Source organism: Tupaia chinensis, unplaced genomic scaffold (assembly GCF_000334495.1).
Source record: "Tupaia chinensis unplaced genomic scaffold, TupChi_1.0 Scaffold000341_1, whole genome shotgun sequence".
Classification (NCBI taxonomy): domain Eukaryota; kingdom Metazoa; phylum Chordata; class Mammalia; order Scandentia; family Tupaiidae; genus Tupaia; species Tupaia belangeri.
The window spans coordinates 990,462-1,008,876 of NW_006159835.1; the positions used below are offsets into that span (position 1 = coordinate 990,462).

An 18,415-nucleotide genomic window follows, 5' to 3' on the forward strand; every position below is an offset into this window, starting at 1 on the left:
ACCACTGGACGAGATGACCACGTCCCTATCCCATCTCCATTCTCCCGGGATTTTGGGCATGCACACACATGTACCTGGCATGAATTTTAAGCTACCAGGTCTAGGACTTGAACCATGGTCTGCTGCATGAGAGTCCAGTGATGTAACTATAATGCTGTCTGCTGGTCCCAACTTTTTTTTTTTATAAGTAGGAATACACTCCAAAATAATAAAAAGTATAGCACAGTAAAAAAGTCATTTATTAGCACTATCAAGTATTACATACTGTAAATAATTCTATGTGTTCTACTTTCATAAGACTGTCACCACAGTAGGTTTGTATATACCAACATAGCTATAAACATGCGAGTGATGGGTTGTGATATGACTTTAAAATGGCTATACTGTCGCTAGATGATAGGACTTTTTCAGCTTCAAAAAAAGAGAGGAATGTTTCAGCTTCATTTAATCTTCTTTTAAAAAAACAAAAAAACCCAAAAAAACGTTTATTTACCTTTTATATATTTGTTGTGATTTTCAATCTGCCAGGTCCTGGACTTGAACCACAGTCATCCATATGAGAATCCAGCACCTTAACCACCAGGCCACCTGCTGGTCCCTCCATTATCTTTTTTTTTTTTTTAATTATTATTTTAGGGATCAGCAGATGGCAGAATGGCTATGTTGCTGGACTCCCATGTAGTCGACCGCAGTTCAAGTCTGGGACCTGGTGGTTTAAACTCACACCAGGTGTGTGTGCATGCATGCCCAAGATCCCAAGAGGAGAATGGAGCAGAAGGGATTGCGGCCTGGCCATCCCCCTGAGGGGTGATTTCTCGCTTTTTGTCTCTCTGTCTCTCTGGTGAGCATATCTGCCCTATAGCAAAAACCTCTCCAAAAAAAAGAGAATTATTTTATTTAACTTAACTGTTTGTCGTTTGTTAATTTATTTATTTAAACTTGACCAGAGAGGGACAAGTGGGGAGGGAGTGAGAAAGCAAGCTGCCAGGTCTGGGACTCAAATCGTAGTTGGCCATGTGAGAGTTCAGTGCCCTTAACCACTATGCCACCTGCCAGCCCCAAGAATTATTCAATTTTATTTATTATTATTATGTTCTTTTTGACCAGGGAGAGTCAGAGAGAGGGGGGAAGTGCAAAAGCAAACCACCAGGTCTGGGATTTGTGGTCGACAATGTGGAGGGAGTTCTGCACCTTAATCACCACACCACCTGCTGACCTCCCTCCATTATAATCTTATGGGACTCTGTCATATACATGGTATATCATTGACTGGTTAACAAGTTTCACAATTAACAGCAAATTTTCAAACTGCATACTTACACTGTGAGGGATTTTGAAAAGCGCTTCTGTTCTTGGAAGAAATTTTGTGACACATATAATACTTACAGATGGATTTTAATATGTATTGTCTTAATTATTTATTTCTTACTCATTTTCAGTTGAGTGGTGATTTTATGCAATGGCTTCAAGCCACAGTTCTTCACCAGTGCCTCAAGGAAGCAGCAGTGATGTTTTCTTTAAAAAAGAGGTAGATTCGACAAAACACATTCGACCTGTACAGTCACTGCCAGATGTGTGTCCCAAGGAACCCACAGGTAATTATTATTTCTTTTGAGAATTTTTTACTCATCACTTATATTATCTTTAAATGAGTAGTTAAGTTTCATATACTTAAATGAGTAAATTTTACTACTGTAAACTGGAAAAGTGTTAGAAATAAGGGTACTTACTGATTGAAAGTTGTTTAGTTAAAACACTGCAGTAAGTCTTTATTACTTGTCAATCTTGTATCTGCAAATTTCCCTATTCTCTAAAATTTATTTGTAATCCCCAAATCAATATTCATGGCACTTTTGTTTTAATTTGCAAACATGTGCAGAGTAGTGAAAATTTTAGTTTTCTGACATATTTTATTAGCTAAGGTTGAACAAGTCAGTGCTATCTGCTTTCTTGTTTCACCCCTCATACTCCAAACAAATGTTTTTTATATGGTTCTTTCAGTGCCTCAAGTTTTGCATTTTCATGCTTTTTATTGATTGTGCTGATTAAAAAAGCCTTCAAACGTGCGAAGTGTTGTCTACTGCTCCTAAATGTAAGAAGGCTATAATGTGTCTTTCTGAGAAAATATATGTCATATAAACTTTGTTCAGGCAAGAGTGTTAGTGCTATTAGCCATGAATTTAATGTTGCTGAGTCAACGAGATATATGGAATAATGTGTCTTAAAAGAGAAACACACAGTATCAATTGCTTGATGAAAGTGTTATGACCAGGGGCTCACAAAGAATTAGTTCAGTATTCACTAATTGAGTATTTGTGGTGACTTAATAGACTAAAACTGTTGTGAATAGTGAGAATCAGCTGTGTATTTATTTTTTCCTCTATGGGTTAATACCACAACAACATTTATGTTACTTCATCATACCCAAAAAAAGGATATTTGTACCAGGGTTGCCTGCCATAATTTGATAGAAAAAATGGGCCTTTAAAAACACATTGGGGTATTAAAAGATAGAAAACATATGAGGGGGCTTCAAAATGTTCATGGAAAATGTATATTGTAAAAAAAATTATGGATTTAACGGGTTTTTTTTGCACTGAAATGAATTCACACTTTAATTTCTTTTTGTGTGTGTGTGTGCATGGACTTTAAAAAAATCCCCTTGTATAATAGAAGGTAGTAGGTTTTTGACATTGAAAAATAGTTATACATTTTACATTAGGAATGAATGAAAGAAAGACCTTTTATGATCTACCTGTCTTGAAATTACAACCCTCAAATATTGCATATCTTCTGTCTTATATATGTTCTTTATACCCTTGTTGAAGTTTTTTTATCAGATTGATTTTCATTAGATCATTTACCATGAAAGAGATCATTTAGTTGATTTGTGTAAAAGATAGTTTAGTTGGTTTGTGTAAGCATTTTTATTTTTCGAGGATGTACTTTCAAATGTAGAATCAACTTCACAGAATTCTCTTATTTACTTTTTGCAGGTGATTCAAATAGTTTATGTGTTGCCCCATCTCTAGTTACAGATCAACATAGATGGACTATATATCATTCCAAAGTAAATCTCCCAGCAGCATTAAATGATCCTAGATTAGCAAAAAGAGAATCTGACTTCTTCACAAAAACATGGGGATTGGACTTTGTGGACACTGAAGTCATACCTTCATTCTACCTCCCACAGATCAGCAAGGAACATTTTACAGTATACCAACAGGAAATTTCTCAGGTAATATTTAATCTTTAAGTTATAGTCAGGTCTAAAGTAAGATGCACAGATCTGTTTATACATAAACTTTTTTTCAATAAATATTGTACATCTCATTATTTTTCAGTACTTTTTTTTTTCCCTCTAGCTTGCTTTATTGTAAGGATGTCATGTATAGTACATATGATGTACAAGATAGGTGTTAATCAACTATTTATGTTATTGGTAAGGGTTCAGGTTGATAGTAGGCTATTAGTAGTTAAGTTTTTGGGGAATAAGAAGTTGTATATGGATTTTGGTCTATGGGGTTAGGGGGTAGCTTTCCTAACCTCCATATTTTTCAAGGGTCAACTTTATTCAATTTTTACACTTTTCTTATTAGCAAGGCTAATTTGAATTTAGCTGATTTTATTTTAGTGAATTAGTCAATTGCTTTGCTCTTTTTTTGTTTTGGAGAGGCAGATTTGGCTTATATTGGCATTAGTACTATATAATGTTTGGATCATTTTTAGTACTATCAAACTTTTTTATACAGAACCTATACATTTTATTTTCATATATATATATATATATAGCCATTTACCGCCTACAGTTTTATGTTCTGTTTTCAATGACCAGTTCTATTTCTCTGAATGTTAAGTGGATGGACTTTAATATGCATTCTTTTTGATGGTTTCTAACCTTATGCCTTTATTAGACCTATAATTTGGCTTTTCTATTGGTCAATTAATTGATTGTCCACTGAGGCTTATTTGGATGTATTACATCCCTAGAAAAAGACTACCTGGATTTTGCTTCCTTTGCTTTTTCATCTTCCTGCTTTATGGTTTAGGAGCCAGCTGACTTTAAAACCAAACTGATGTGATGGGAGTGAACTATCCTGCCATTTTTCTAGATCTTGGAGCTGTATATCAATTCTTGAATGGATCACTCCACACTTGTTTAACTTGCCTGTGAGGTTCACATCAATTTTCCTGGCTCTTTTATCATCATTTATTTTAGATTTGCCATTATAACTATGCTCCCTTACAATTAGAAACCACGCAATGATTGTGGATCATGACCCAATAAGAATGCAGCATTTGCCTCTCTTTTCAGCATTATTGATACTCTATTTTTTTTAAAGAGACTGTTTTTTATTTTTTCCAGTAGGGATAACATGCTTGCCGAAGAGACAGAGAGAGAGAGAGCGCGCAAGAAATTACCCCCTAGGGGAGATAGTTATGCCACAGTCCCTTTTCTTCCATTCTCATCTCGGGATTTGGGGCATGCACACACACGCACCCAGCATGAGTTTCAACCTGCCAGGTCTGACACTGGAACTGCAGTCAGCCATGTGAGAGTTCAGCAACATAACCATTATACCATCTGCTTGTCACCATTGTTGAAATTCTTGAAAACATCAGCCAAGACATTTATGTGCAGTATTATGTTGGCATAGAAAGGTGGTAGAAAGAGCTATTTATTAATTTATTTTATTTTAAAGAATTATTTTATTTAGCTTTATTTATTTATTTATTTATTTATTTTTAAATTTGACCAGAGAGGTAGCATGCACTATCACCAAAGACAGAGAGAGGGAAAGTGGGAAAGCAAGCCACCGGGTCTGGGACTCGAACTGCGGTCGGCCATGTGGCAGTCCAGCATCCTTAATCACCACACCACCTGTTGGCCCCACTATTTATTCATTTATTAATCAAATATTTATTGACTATCTTCCACATGCCAGGCATGGTTTTAAACATTATATAAATCACAGAGATGTATTAATATTTAGATGTTAATGCATTTAAAAGACTTTGAATCATATGACGTGTGTTCTCTGACCACAATACAGTTATATTAGAAATTAGTAACAGAAATGTCTGGAAAATCTGCAAATATTTGGAAACAAAAACTTTATACTTCTAAATAAAATGTGAGTAAAAATGGAAATTTTTTTTTTTTTTAAGTTTGCTGTAGGGTGTGTGAATTTACCAGAGAGAGACAGAAAGAGAGAGAGAGAGATGTGGAGAAAGAAAAAGTGAAAAATCACTGCTCCAGAGAGATTGGTCATGCCATAGTCCCACTTCTACTATTCTCCTCTCAGGATTTTGGGAACGTACGCACATGCACCCAGCATGTTTTTCAAGCCTTTGGTTCCAGGACTCGAACCATGTAGTCAGCCATGTGAGATCCAGTCACCTTAGCCACCATGCCAGCTGGCTGGCTCCAAGAGAAATGAAAAAGTAGTTTGAGCTGAATGGGAATGAAAACACAGTGTATCAGAGTTTGTGGGCTGGTTCTTAAGCAGTACTTAGGAAGTAATTTATAGCACTAAATACAAACATTAAAAAAGAAGAATGTCCTCAATTCAGTATCCTCTGATTCCATCATAAGAATCTGGAAAAAGAAGAGCAGATTAAAACCAAAGTAAGCAGAAGAAAGAAATAAACTACAAGTTCAAAATCAGTGAAATAGAAATTAGAGAAAGTTGATGAAACCAAAAGCTGATTATTTAATATATCAATATAGTTGATAAACTTCTGACAATACTGATCAGGAGGAAATAAAAGAGAGTAAAGACAGAAATCATCAGTAATAAGAATGAGAAAGGTATCACTACAGACTTTACAGAAATTAAAAGTCCAGTAATAGTTTGAAATATTTTGAACAACTTTATGCCACTTTAGAGAACTGACAAATTCCTTGAATGATACAAATTATCAGAGCCCTCTCAAGAAAGAATAGGTAATCTGAATTATTACAGAAATTGATTTGTAGTTCAATACCTTCTCACAAGAAAACTGAGGTCCACTTGGCTTTATTGGTGAATTCTGCCAAACATTTAAGGAAAGAATAATACCAAGTCTACACAGAATTTTCTCAAGTTTTGGTAAGATGTGGACAAGGCTGGTACTATGATAAAGCAAGTGAGGTTGTAAGGTGCAAAATGTGTAGAGACACCAAAATCTGAGAGTGGATGCCTCTTAAATATTGCATTTTATGCTCTTTGCTTGCCTCACACTTATGCCAGTCCTAGTGGAGAGAGAGAGAGGAAGAAAGTAAGAAAGTAAACCACCAGGCCTGGGACCTTACTCAGAGTGGGCCATGTGGGAGTCCAATATCTTATCCACCCCACCGCCTGCTGGCCCCAATACATAAGCTTTCAAATTTTTTCCTTGGTTTAAAAAAATTTTTTTCCTAATTGATTATAATTATACAAATATTTTCTGCTCACCTTCCCACTTCATTCCATAGGTGGAGATTTTATTTTAATTATATAATATATGACTAGTTTAAGTATATAGGTTCATATATCTCGTATTATTTGGTTTATCAGACATCAGTTGTTACTTATATTTAAGTTCAAGAGACTAGTGATTTATTATTAAGAAATGTATAATTTATTTGGAATATTCTCTTTGAAACATTTTGATGCTTTCAATATTCCTATTTCTACATAGCATTGATCACATGATTTATTTGTCTTTTTTTTTCAGCGAGAAAAGATTCATGAGAGATGCAAGAATATTTGTCCTCCTAAAGATACCTTTGACAGGACTCTTTTACATACTCATGGTATGAATATGTGTTATTTATAGATAATAAAGCACAGCATAATTTTTTTTTTTTTTTGGAGCGGTTTTTGCTATAGAGTGCATGCGCTTACCAGAAAGACAGAGAAGGACAGAGAGACAGAAAGCGAGAAATCACCCCCCAGGGAAGATGGCCACTCTGCAATCCCTTCTCCTCCATTTTCATCTCGGGATCTTGGGTATGCACACACACACACCCAGCGTGAGTTTAAGCTGCCAGGTCAGGGATTCAAACCACAGTTAACTACATGGGAGTTCAGTGATATCACCATTATGCCATCTGCTGGTTCCAGCACAGCATAAATATTAATGGACAAAATCTTAATTTGACAATCTTGTTGTCTGTTATAGCTAAAATTTTTATTTGTAGTTACACTTTCATAGCCTACAATCAATCTTTTCTAAAAGCTTTAAGAGAAAAATCATTAGACTTATAGTAGTAGTGTAAGCCTTTAGTTAAAAGTTTTTTAAATTAATATCTTGGTGCTTGATATTTTGCTTGCTTCTTAAAAATAGGTAAATAAAAAATAGTTTTGCTCCTCAAGGAGCTGATTGTCTCCTAAGTTTAAAGAAATAAACCAGAGACCAGCAGGTGGTATAGTGGTTAAGGCTCCAGACTCCCACATGGCTGACCGCAGTTTGAGTTCTAGACTTGGTGGCTTGAAACTCACGCCAGATGTGTGTGCATGCATGCTGAAAATCCCAAGAGAATAATGGAGAAGAAACGATTGAGATATGGCCATCCTCCCTAGGGAGAAATACCTCGCTTTCTGTCTCTCTGTCTCTCGTTTTCTCTCTGGCAAACACATGCACTCTATAGCAAAAAAAAAAAAAAAAAGAAAAAGAAAAAATCTCGTAAAGAAAGAAACCAGTAATTATAGCATTGTATATCAAATGTTCAGTTCAGGGTGTCAGGGTGGTAAGGTTGGATAGTATTCCTAACTCAGCTTTATAAGGCTTTCTAGAGCTGATGATTGCTTGTGTTTTTAATTAGTTAGCATGAAGCATTTATGTGGGAAAAGGTATTCCTGGGAAAGGCAACAGTTTATACAAAATCATAGAGTCAAAATAAAATGTACATATTCAAGGAATTACAATAGTTTAATATATTGACTCTACTGAAAGCAAGAAGTGAGGCTGAAGCAATATGCAGGGGTTAAATCATGAAGAACATTTTATGCCTTGCTTAGGAATTTTTCTAAAGGGAATGAGTATAGAGCTCCAATAGGCAGGCATGATGAGATTTATGGCTTAAAATTCAATGTGAAAACAGTTTGCAGATAATGAATTATGAAACGATGGTAAAAGTAGAGGCAAGGAAATAGTTGAAGGCTAATGCAGTAATGCGAGTAAGAAATGAAGTGACTTCAGTAACAGTTAAAATAAAGATGGAGAGAAAATTAGGCCTTTGAGGTATACTTCAGAGATTGGGGCACAGAGTTTGATAGTCATTTTTTGGTAATGGAGCAAAATATTTCAAGGATGATTTCCAGGTTTCTTGTATAGGCAACTGGTTAGTTGAGAGGCGCAATTCAGTGAGAGATAGATAATATAGGAGGAAGACTTTTCGAAGAGATGGAAGTTAGTTGCAGATTTGCAGTGAAGGACATGTCTTATTAGCAACCTGAGCTTAGGAAGGAGATCTAGGCTGAAGATGTAGACATGGTAGACATTATCATATTGTATAGACAGTAGCGTTGTAATTAAATCCAAGGACATGAATGGGATCACCCAGGGAGGACTTGAATAATGAGAAGAAAAACGATTGGTGATAGAAATTGTCACAGTTAAGGGCAGATAAAAGATGAGGTATCTGTGAAGGAGACTGAAAAAGTGGTCAGAGAGATAAGAAATGTCAAGTGAGAGAATTTCAGAGAAGTGAGAATGATTAGTGTACAATGTCAGAATACTGAAGGGATTGGTTAATGTGTACATTGAGAAGTCTCCTATGATTTGGCATTTAGGAGATCTTGGGAAGAGCATTTGGACTAGAATAATGTTTACAGAAACTTCAAAGAAATATAGACTCCCAATGTGGTTGTGACTGGAAGATTTGAGATAGGGTATTGGCAAGAATGGAAGAATTTTTTTTTTTCTTTTTTTTGGAGAGGTTTTTGCTATAGGGCGCGTGCACTCGCCAGCCAGACAGAGAGAGACAGACAGATAGAAAGCGAGAAATCACCCCCCAGGGGGAATGGCTACGCCGCAATCCCTTCTCCTCCATTCTCCTCTCGGGATCTTGGGCACTCACGCACACGTGCCCGGCGTGAGTTTAAGCCACCGGGTCCGGGACGCGACTATGGTCGACTATGTGGGAGTCCAGTGACATAGCCATTACGCTAACTGGTCCTGAGAATGGAAGAATGTTTTTTCATGGCCAGGACTAGATGAGTTGAGAGAGATTTGCATAACTCTGAGAATGAGTGCTTCCTTACATTTCCACTTGAGGTGCCTCCCTTGCCTCAATCCAGAGCCGCAACCAGTCTTTGAGTTTATATCTTTTTGTTCTTTTTGTTTTGTTTTATTTTTAAATGAAGAGCTGCAGAGATGAAAGACCTAGTAGTTGGGAAAGGTTGAAGATATTCAGCAAGGCAAGATAATTGAAGTAAGTTCACAGAATAGGGAAGCGGGAATGGAGTCCAAGTACAAAAAGGTTAGTTTTGAATAGGAAAAGGGTACCTTATCTGAGATTGAATTGGCCAGACTAAGGCAAAGTAGGTACATTTACAATTAAGTTTATAGGTGGTGATACAAACTCAGATGTCTGAGAACAGAATTAATATGGTATAAAAATGTAATCTTTGATTATAAGAAATTCTGGATGGGGTGGAGGATATTTTAAAACAGTGAAAACAGTATTTCTGTTTTAGAGTTTTTTTTGTTTGTTTTAGAATTTCATTCATTTAAAAAAACTTAGTCTCCCATACTTAATCTAATCTTACCAAAACTTAATAAGATAGCATGAAGCTTTCTGTGCCCACTTAAAATAAGATTTGAAATGTATTTTGTTCTTTGTTTCTGCTATTCAGTTGATTAAAATTCTTTGAAAGATGTTGTTCAGTGCTTTTCCTACACCTAGGGATGTAGTAGTTACTTGATAGATACTTATTGAAGGAAGAAACTTAAGTAGTTACTTGTTTGTGACCCAGAATATGTTGAATCTGTCAGAAATACATTTTTATGGAGTAAAATGAAAAGTTTAAGAAAATCATATTTTCCCTTTTTTTCTTAGATAAATCCAGGACAGATCTGGAGCAAGTACCTAAGGTAACAAAGCATAAAAATGAGAATAATTTGGGAGCCAGCAGGTGGTGTGGTGGTTGAGGTGCTGGAGTCCCACATGGCTGACTATGGTTCAAGTTCTGAACATAGTGGCTTGCTTTCTCACTTTCTCCCTCTCTCACTCTTTCTCTCTCTGGTGAGCACATGTGCCCTATAACAAATTAAAAAAAAAAAATAATAATTTTTTTTAATGGTCTTTTAAATTTGCCTTATAAGATGTTTTCATTTTGCTGTTTTGACATTTGATCACTTTGCCTCTTCTGGGACTTTATTGCATCATTTTTTTCTTTCTGGTTTTTTTTTTTTTTTTTTTTTGCTTGTTTGTTTGTTTAATTGCTAAAAAATTTTAGGGCTGCTTATGGCTTGTTGGTTAAGATGGCTGGATCCCACATAGCTGGTAATGCAATTCAAGTTGTGAACCTGGAGACTTGAGAAACAAGCCAGACATGTGTGAGTGCATGCCCAAAATTCTAAAAGAGAAGTGGAGGAAAAGGGATTGTGGCATGACTATGCCTGATGAGATTGTTTTTTTCACTTTGCTTTCCTCTCTTTCTGTCTCTCTGGTGAGCACATATGCCCTCTGGCAAAAAGTTTTTTAAAAATTTTGTTTTTAATGAAAATATTTTTATGTTTATGGTCTTTTTTTCTTTTTTCTTTTCTTTTTTTATTTTTTTGTATCATTAGTCTCTTCCTTATTATAGGAACCTATCTATATTTAAGCCTATCCAATCTAAAAAATAATTTTGTTGGGACCTGCAGGTGGTGTGGTGGTTAAAGGTACTGGACTCCCATATGGCCAACTGCGGTTCAAGTCCCGGACCTGGTGGCCTGCTTTCCTCCCTCCCCCCATCAAACTAGAAAAATAAATAAATAAAGTTAAATAAAACAATTCTAACAAAAATAATAATTTTGTTGATCTTACTACCTCTTTAGATTATTGAGGTATTTTCTTGGTCTGACAATGTTGTAGAGATGTGTAGTAGATGTACTTTTTTTCTGGGTAGGGTTTATTGCATTCATCAGATTTTCAAAGAGGTCTGTGACAATTACTCTTTGGGGTGAGCAAGAAAGAAAAATGAAAGACATAATAAAGGAAAAGACATTATTTTGAAGATTCTTTGATTCCTATTGTACAAAACAAAATTCAGATCGTCCCTTAAGGCTCTTCATAATTTGCCTCCACTGTAGTCATACCTGTAACTTTGGCCTACTATCTTTACACATTCTTTAGCCAAATGTTTGTTGACTCTGTTTTTTACTTGCATAGTTCCTTCAGTATGGCGCTTTCTTCCCTCATCTGTTTATAATCCTTCACTAAAATAGCAACTTTACATGAATTTTGAGCAGGAGAAAATAGAAATATAAAGTAGAGAAAATGATGGGGCCAGCAGGTGATATGGTGCTTAAGGGACTAGACTTTCACATGACTGCCCATAGTTTAAGTCCTGGACCTGGTGGCTTGCTTTCTCACTTTTTCCTCTCTCTCTCTGTCTCTCTGGTGAGCACATATGCCCTATGGCAAATTTAAAATAATAATAATAAATAAAATAAAATAAATATATTTTTAAAGGTAGATAAGTTGATTATTTGTCATTTTGAAAAACTTAATAAAAAACAATATGAAAATTTTAGGGTAAGTCTGATATCTCCTTTTGGTGTGGTCTGGTGGGAATGCACTAGTGAGTTTGATCAAATACTAAAGGAATAATGATCTTCACTGGTAAAGGCAAAAACCATTGTCCTCTCTCTTATGAGAATGTTAAGCTTGGCAAAACATTATTGTCACTTTTCTTTCTTTCTTTTTTCTTTTTGCTATAGGGTGTGCGTACTTACTAGAGAGGGACAGAGAGAGATAGAAAATGGGAAATCACTCCCCAGGGGAAATGGCCACTCCACAGTTCCTTTACCTCCATTCTCCTCTTGGGGTTTTTGGGCACACACACACACACTTTTCTTAATACAGATTTTTATGTAAATAGCTCAGCCTGTTATCACTTGCTTTTGCTGTTCAAATTCAGGATCCAAATTAATTTTTGTATACTAGTCTTAGAACATTAGAAAGATTAATGGATGTAAAAATATGTTTATCTAATAGAGGGAAATGCATTTTTTTAATAGATTTTTATGAAACCAGATTTTGCCTTGGACGATTCCTTAACTTTTAATTCAGTTTTACCATGGTCTCATTTTAATACTGCTGGTGGAAAAGGAAATCGTGATGCAGCTTCCTCAAAGTTGCTTCAAGAAAAGGTAATTTCTCTATCAATGACTTTTTTTCATATAGAGCTTTATGCTAGTTAAGTGGTGCTATTTGTGTGGGTTCAGGTTTAGTTATTTCATAAGCCCTGTTTCTCTTAAGTTCATTTTTGTTATTACTGGTAATTATAAATCTTCCAGTCTTAGTTGATAAAGAAATAGCATTTTGGTTCATCGAACTAAAAATTGTGCCAGTTAAAAAGGAAAAGCTGTGTTTAAGTGCTGCTTATATGAAACAGTAGTTGGTGGAATTTTAATTGAAAGGGTATGTTAGATAACATAGTGAATTGTTTTGCATTTATCCCTAACAGTTCAGTTATAGATCAGCTAATTTTATAAGAATGATTTAAAGTACAGAAAACTAATTTTTCCTGAGGTATGTTTCCTCATTTTTACGTAATAAAGATGATTATTTTGAAGCAAGACTATCTTAGTTAAAATAGTTCTATTGTATTTTTAGCTTGAAAATTATAGTCTTTTTTTCATTTAGAATTATTTTATTTTAACTTTATTTATTTATTATAATTTGACTAGAGAAGGATAGGGGTGGGGGAGGGGAGTGAGAAAGCAAGCCACCAGGTCCGGGACACAAACTGCAGTTGGCCATGAGGGAGTCCAGTGCCCTTAGCTACCACACCACCTGCTGGCCCCACAAATTATAATCTTTTGAATATTGTTAGTCAGCAGCTTTCAAAAATTTTATTTATTTATTTAATTTTATTTGTTATTATTATTTATTTTTAAATTTAACCAGAGACAGAGAAAGGGAAAGTGAGAAAGCAAGCTGCCAGGTCTAGGACTCAAACCACAGTTGGCCATTTGGGAGTTGAGCACCTTAACTACCACTCTACCAAACAGCCCTTAGTCAGCAGTTCTTTAAATTTTAAATTTCATAATATTCTATCTTTCACAAGTCAACCTTTTGGAAGTTATTTAAAATTTAGAGCTATAAATAACATGCATATCAAGAATCTTCTAAAAATTGAGTGCAAGTTTATAGTTATATTTTGGGTTGTCTGGAAAATCATGCTGCATTTTTGCATAGAAAATTACATCATGACTTTCCCAAAGACCTAGTAGAAGGAGCAAGTTCTATAACACAAGAAAGTGACTGGTTGACAATAATTTATTATATATTTCAAAGTGACTAGAAGAGAGAATTTTGAATGTTTTCAACACAAATAATGATGAATGTTTGAGGTATAGATATGATAATTACCTGATTTGATCATTACATGTTATATTCATGTATCAAATTCATGTACCCCCTATATATACAATTATGATGTGAATTAAAAATAATTACAAACCTCGAGTGGTAGTAAAGACCACTAAGAATAGTCTCTATCCTTTCTCTAGATACTTTTCTAAAACTGATCATGATTCTTAAAATGAGAATAAATTGGGGACTGGCAGTTGGCATGGTGGTTAAGGCACTGGATTCCTACATGGCTGACTGTAGTTCATGTCCTGAACCTGGTGGCTTGCTTTCTCACTTTCCCTATCTCTTTCTCTGGTCAAGTTAGAAAATAATAATAATGAAAATAAATAAAATAAAATAAATAAAATAGTTCTTTAAAAAATGAGAAGAAATAATTTTGTTTCACTCTGGGGATATCTTTTCTCAATGTGAAAGCTAGTCTCAGGAAGACTATTGAGTAAATTAGGTGTAGTCCTCAGTAATTGAAGAAAAGACTAGCCTGGGGAGGAGAGAAGTAATGTGAGAAAAGAATCATGAGAATTTCTTTCTTCACAATTGAAAATAAATATGAGCTCACTTTTTCCTTTGGTAACATTTTTCACCTATAAATAAGTTTTCCTTGAATAAGAACAGATTCATAAATCTGATGAAAAGATTAGGTTTATGGATACAGGTTCTCTCTAAGACTGCTTTTTCAACTGTCTTAAGTATTTGCTTTAGTAGAATAAAAGAAATAAGTCAATAAAAATCTCATCAATATATACAGATACTTTTAGGAATACTTTTAAAATTGTATGCTTTATAGCATTTTAATAGGAAATAAATTACAAAAATAGTATGCCTTTGAAAATAGTAGATCAATAGAATATTGATAAATTCTAGAATTCTTTGAAATTCAAATGAAATGCTTTTCTCATGCTGAATGTTTAAAGTGACTAAAGTGATGAACATTTTTTTATTTGTGAGTTGCAGAATCAGGTTTGCTGTATTTATATCGACTCCTTTTCAATCTTCTCTGTTCTTAGAATAGTAATTGAAGACAAGATTCAGAGAGCACTTTCAAACTCGCTTTATGAAGGAAAACAGTTGTTTTATCTTGCTAGTTTTAAAGAGAGGGGACGTGAGAAGGGATGCTACAACCAGAAATAAAGACATTTGTATCCTATTGTACCCAAAGTCTGCAAGTGAGATAAGGAATTTGCACTGGCATACAAATCACTGCACTCTAAAAACATTAAGAAAGTCAGTCTCTGAAAAAAATAAATCCCATATGCTTAGAAATATGCTTGATTTACTTTCCAATAAAGTTCCTTATTTTATCATGGAACTGTTAAAAAGTTCACAGATTGGCAGCAGCATGTATACTGCATTTGGAGTGGCACTGAAGAAATCCTAAAGAAATTATCCATTCTATATTTTGTTCTGAAAACCAAATTCACTTTAACTTGCAATTTGTGCCTATGTTGTTTTCTCAGTAAATAAATAAACAACTATATTCGAGATAAACAAGAGCAAAAGGGTATAGACTCAAGAAGAAATTTGTTTGTAACCTATTAAATATTATAATATTGGGTTGTTGGAAAAGTCATGATGCACTTTTGCATAGAAAAACAGAAAAAATATGCCATGACTTTCCACAACCCAGCTGATCACTGAAGGAACATTTTTGAAGATGTCAGTAATACTGTGTATGTGTGTGTGTGTGTGTATGTATATGTGTGTGTGTGTGTTAAAGGATTATTTTTACTTAATTTTATTTGTTATTATTATTGTTACTATTTTTAAAAATTTGACCACAGGCAGAGGGAAAGTGAGAAAGCAAGCCACGGGGTCCAGGACATGAACCATGGTTGGCCATGTTGGGAGTCCAACGCCTGAACCACCATACTACCTGCCGGCCTCGATACTGTGTGGTTTTAAGGAAACAGGTTTGATAACCAAATAGTCTCTTCTGTTTATAAGCCCTAAATTTTGAAAGTCCATTAACCCTTTCATATCATGAGTATACCTGAGATATTCAGAGATAATATCTAAAGTCTTAGTTATAGGTTAAAAAATCTAAAAGTAAAAAACATGGGTGAGAAATAGATAATATAGCTGAAAGAGGCATGTGCGGTAAGAAAGGATGAAAAGATAAATTAAGTTTTAAAAGTCTGTATTTGAGGGAACCAGCAGTTAGTGTAATGGCTATGTCACTGGATTCCCACATAGTCAGCTGCAGTTCGTGTCCTGGACCCAGTGGCTTAGAACTCACGCCGGGCACGTGTGCGTGCATGCCCAAGATCCCGAGAGGAGAAGGGAGGAGAAGGGATTGCGACGTGACCATCCCCCCTGGGGGGTGATTTCTCGCTTTCTGACTCTATGTCTCTCTCTGTCTGTCTGGCGAGCGCATGCACCCTATAGCGAAAACCTCTCAAAAAAAAAAAAAAAAGTCTGTATTTGCAATATATAAAGCATTTTAAATATATATTACTATAATAATCTCAGAAGTGTAATAAAATATACACAAGCTAGTTATCTAAGGCGTTTGTCATTCTTTTAAGAGGAAAATACTTTGGAAATAAACTGAATTTTACAAATTGATGAAAGAGTTATTTTTGAAATGCTAAATAAGCAGCCTGAGATAAAAAGATCTAAATGAATTCACATTTTTTTAATATGTAATTTATGGCTGAACCACCCATCTGTCTTTTATAGATTCTTTAGTATTTTGAGGCAGCATGATAAAGTGGAAAGATCTTCAATTTTTGAGTCAAACAGACGTGAATTTACACTTTAGTTTTGCCACTTTCTAACTATATGACTTCAGGTTATTTAATGTCTTGAGTTTTCTTATCTGTAACATGGGAATGAGTAATGACTGAATTCCAAGATTGTTAAAATTAGAAAAATTAGATATGTATAAAATACTTGTATCTAATATATAGAAGGAAAAGGTCTTTCAGGTTTTAGAAGTTCTGAAACTAGAATTATTACCTGAGATGGCTGTGGAGTACTCTTATGTTTTAGGAAAAAAGTTGTATTTGAAAGATAGAATGGTGGTAGCAGAGGAAGAAAATAAACCATCCTCTATTCCTTTGTCTTATGTTTACTAATCTATGGCTATACATTTAATCTCCCTTCTATTTTCCTATGCCCAATTCCAAGGAGTTTACAATCTAACAATTCACACAATGGAATTTAAAATATATTTTTATTTAAAAATTTTTTTAACTAGAAATATTTTCACTAGTAAATCCCTAATACCTAGACAGTAACTGGTATATAGCAGACACTCAAAAGTATTTGTCAGGCAAACTAGTGATTGTAAAACACTGTCTTTTATTTTTTGTCAAGAACTAAAGATGCTGAGTTAGTAATACAAGAGTGACAAGGTTTGCAAAAGTAGAAAAGAAAAAGAAAAATTTTATTAATTTCATTTTTCAGAAAATAATTGGATAAGTCAAAGAAGGTATGTTTATAATAGTCCATTTTTTTTTCTTTTCCCTCTTCAGCTGAGCCATTATCTGGATATTGTGGAAGTAAACATTGCTCACCAGATCTCTCTACGTTCAGAAGCATTTTTTCATGCAATGACCTCTCAACATGAATTGCAGGACTACCTCAAGAAAACTTCCCAGGCTGTAAAAATGCTTCGAGATAAAATTGCACAGATTGATAAAGTAATGTGTGAAGGATCACTACACATTTTAAGACTGGCACTTACCAGAAATAATTGTGTTAAAGTATACAATAAACTGAAGTTAATGGCCACTGTACACCAGACTCAGCCTACAGTACAGGTGTTACTGTCTACTTCCGAATTTGTTGGAGCATTGGACTTAATAGCAACAACACAAGAGGTTCTACAGCAGGAACTTCAGGGCATTCACAGTTTCCGGTATGTCTATCAAGTAGCCATTAAAAATAGTGTTAGATTTTTTTTTTTTTTTTTGAGAAGTTTTTGCTATAGGGCGTGTGTGCTCATCAGAAAGACAGAGAGAAACAGACAGAAAGCAAGACATTACCTCCTGGGGGGATGGCCACATTGCAATCCCTTCTCCTCCATTCTCCTCTCAGGATCTTTGGCACGCATGCTTACTCACCCGGTATGAGTTTAAGCCATCGAGTCTGAGACTCAAACTGCGATCAACTACATGGGAGTCTAGTGACATAGCCATTTTGCCAACTGTTAGTCCCAATGTTAGAAATTTTTAAAGGATAAATTTTAGCGTGTAGTGCTAAAAGTATGAATATACTCAAAGTTAAATGGGCATTTTTTTCTTTCTGTTGATCGGTTTAGTAATGTTATTCTGGTATTTTAATATTAGCAAAGTTGACAAAACCATAAGTAATAATATTTATAGAGACATTTGGATAGAGAAGCAAAATTAAAACTTGTAGTTGATTAAATAAATGTAAAGCTAGTTAAAACCTTGAAAATGTTGAAATAACTTTGTGTTAAGATGGTAGATCAAGGGGCCAGCAGGTGGGATGCTGGTTAAGGGCTCTGGATTCCAGTTGGCGCTCGTCGACTGCAGTTTGAGTCCCAAACTTGGCAGCTTGCTTTCTCACTTTCTCTCTCTCTCTCTCTTTCACTATGTCCCTCTTTGGTCAAAATTAAAAATAAGTAAATAAATAAAATTCTAAAAAAATATGATAGTAGGTCAAGGTAGAAAGGGGATTACCAGTATATTTAAAATTAATTTCACTTAAAAATGCTTTCATAGATTTTAAATTGACTGATTATTAATATTAGCAATCTGTTTATCACTTTGCAAAAAATTCCCTACAGTGATGGAAAAGATTAAATTTTTTCTAAGTTTTTATTTTGAAAACGCTCCTCCCTTTAGGTTTTTTTTTTTTTTTTTTTTTTTTTTTTGCTTTTTTTTTTGTGCGGGG

The 18,415-nt window shown here is 34.7% G+C and overlaps 1 protein-coding gene across 7 annotated transcripts in view; it reads left to right on the forward strand.

The window, feature by feature from the left end:
* Positions 1–1,442: 1,442 nt before the first annotated feature.
* The window catches only part of VPS54 (VPS54 subunit of GARP complex), a 75,831-nt gene continuing 58,858 nt past the window's right edge, over positions 1,443–18,415 (forward strand). For 3 of the 7 annotated variants that reach the window (XR_003549976.1, XM_027773327.1, XM_006152192.1), the window contains exons 1-6: positions 1,443–1,595; positions 2,997–3,238; positions 6,700–6,778; positions 10,028–10,062; positions 12,196–12,327; positions 17,029–17,414. Coding sequence is in view for 6 of the 7 variants with exons in the window: in XM_027773327.1 (XP_027629128.1) it covers positions 1,460–1,595; positions 2,997–3,238; positions 6,700–6,778; positions 10,028–10,062; positions 12,196–12,327; positions 17,029–17,414 (1,010 nt within the window). In the remaining variant the exon portion in view is untranslated. The remainder of the gene's footprint in view (positions 1,596–2,996; positions 3,239–6,699; positions 6,779–10,027; positions 10,063–12,195; positions 12,328–17,028; positions 17,415–18,415) is intronic. The other 4 variants (XM_027773328.1, XM_006152193.1, XM_027773330.1 and 1 more) reach the window with 3 other exon arrangements.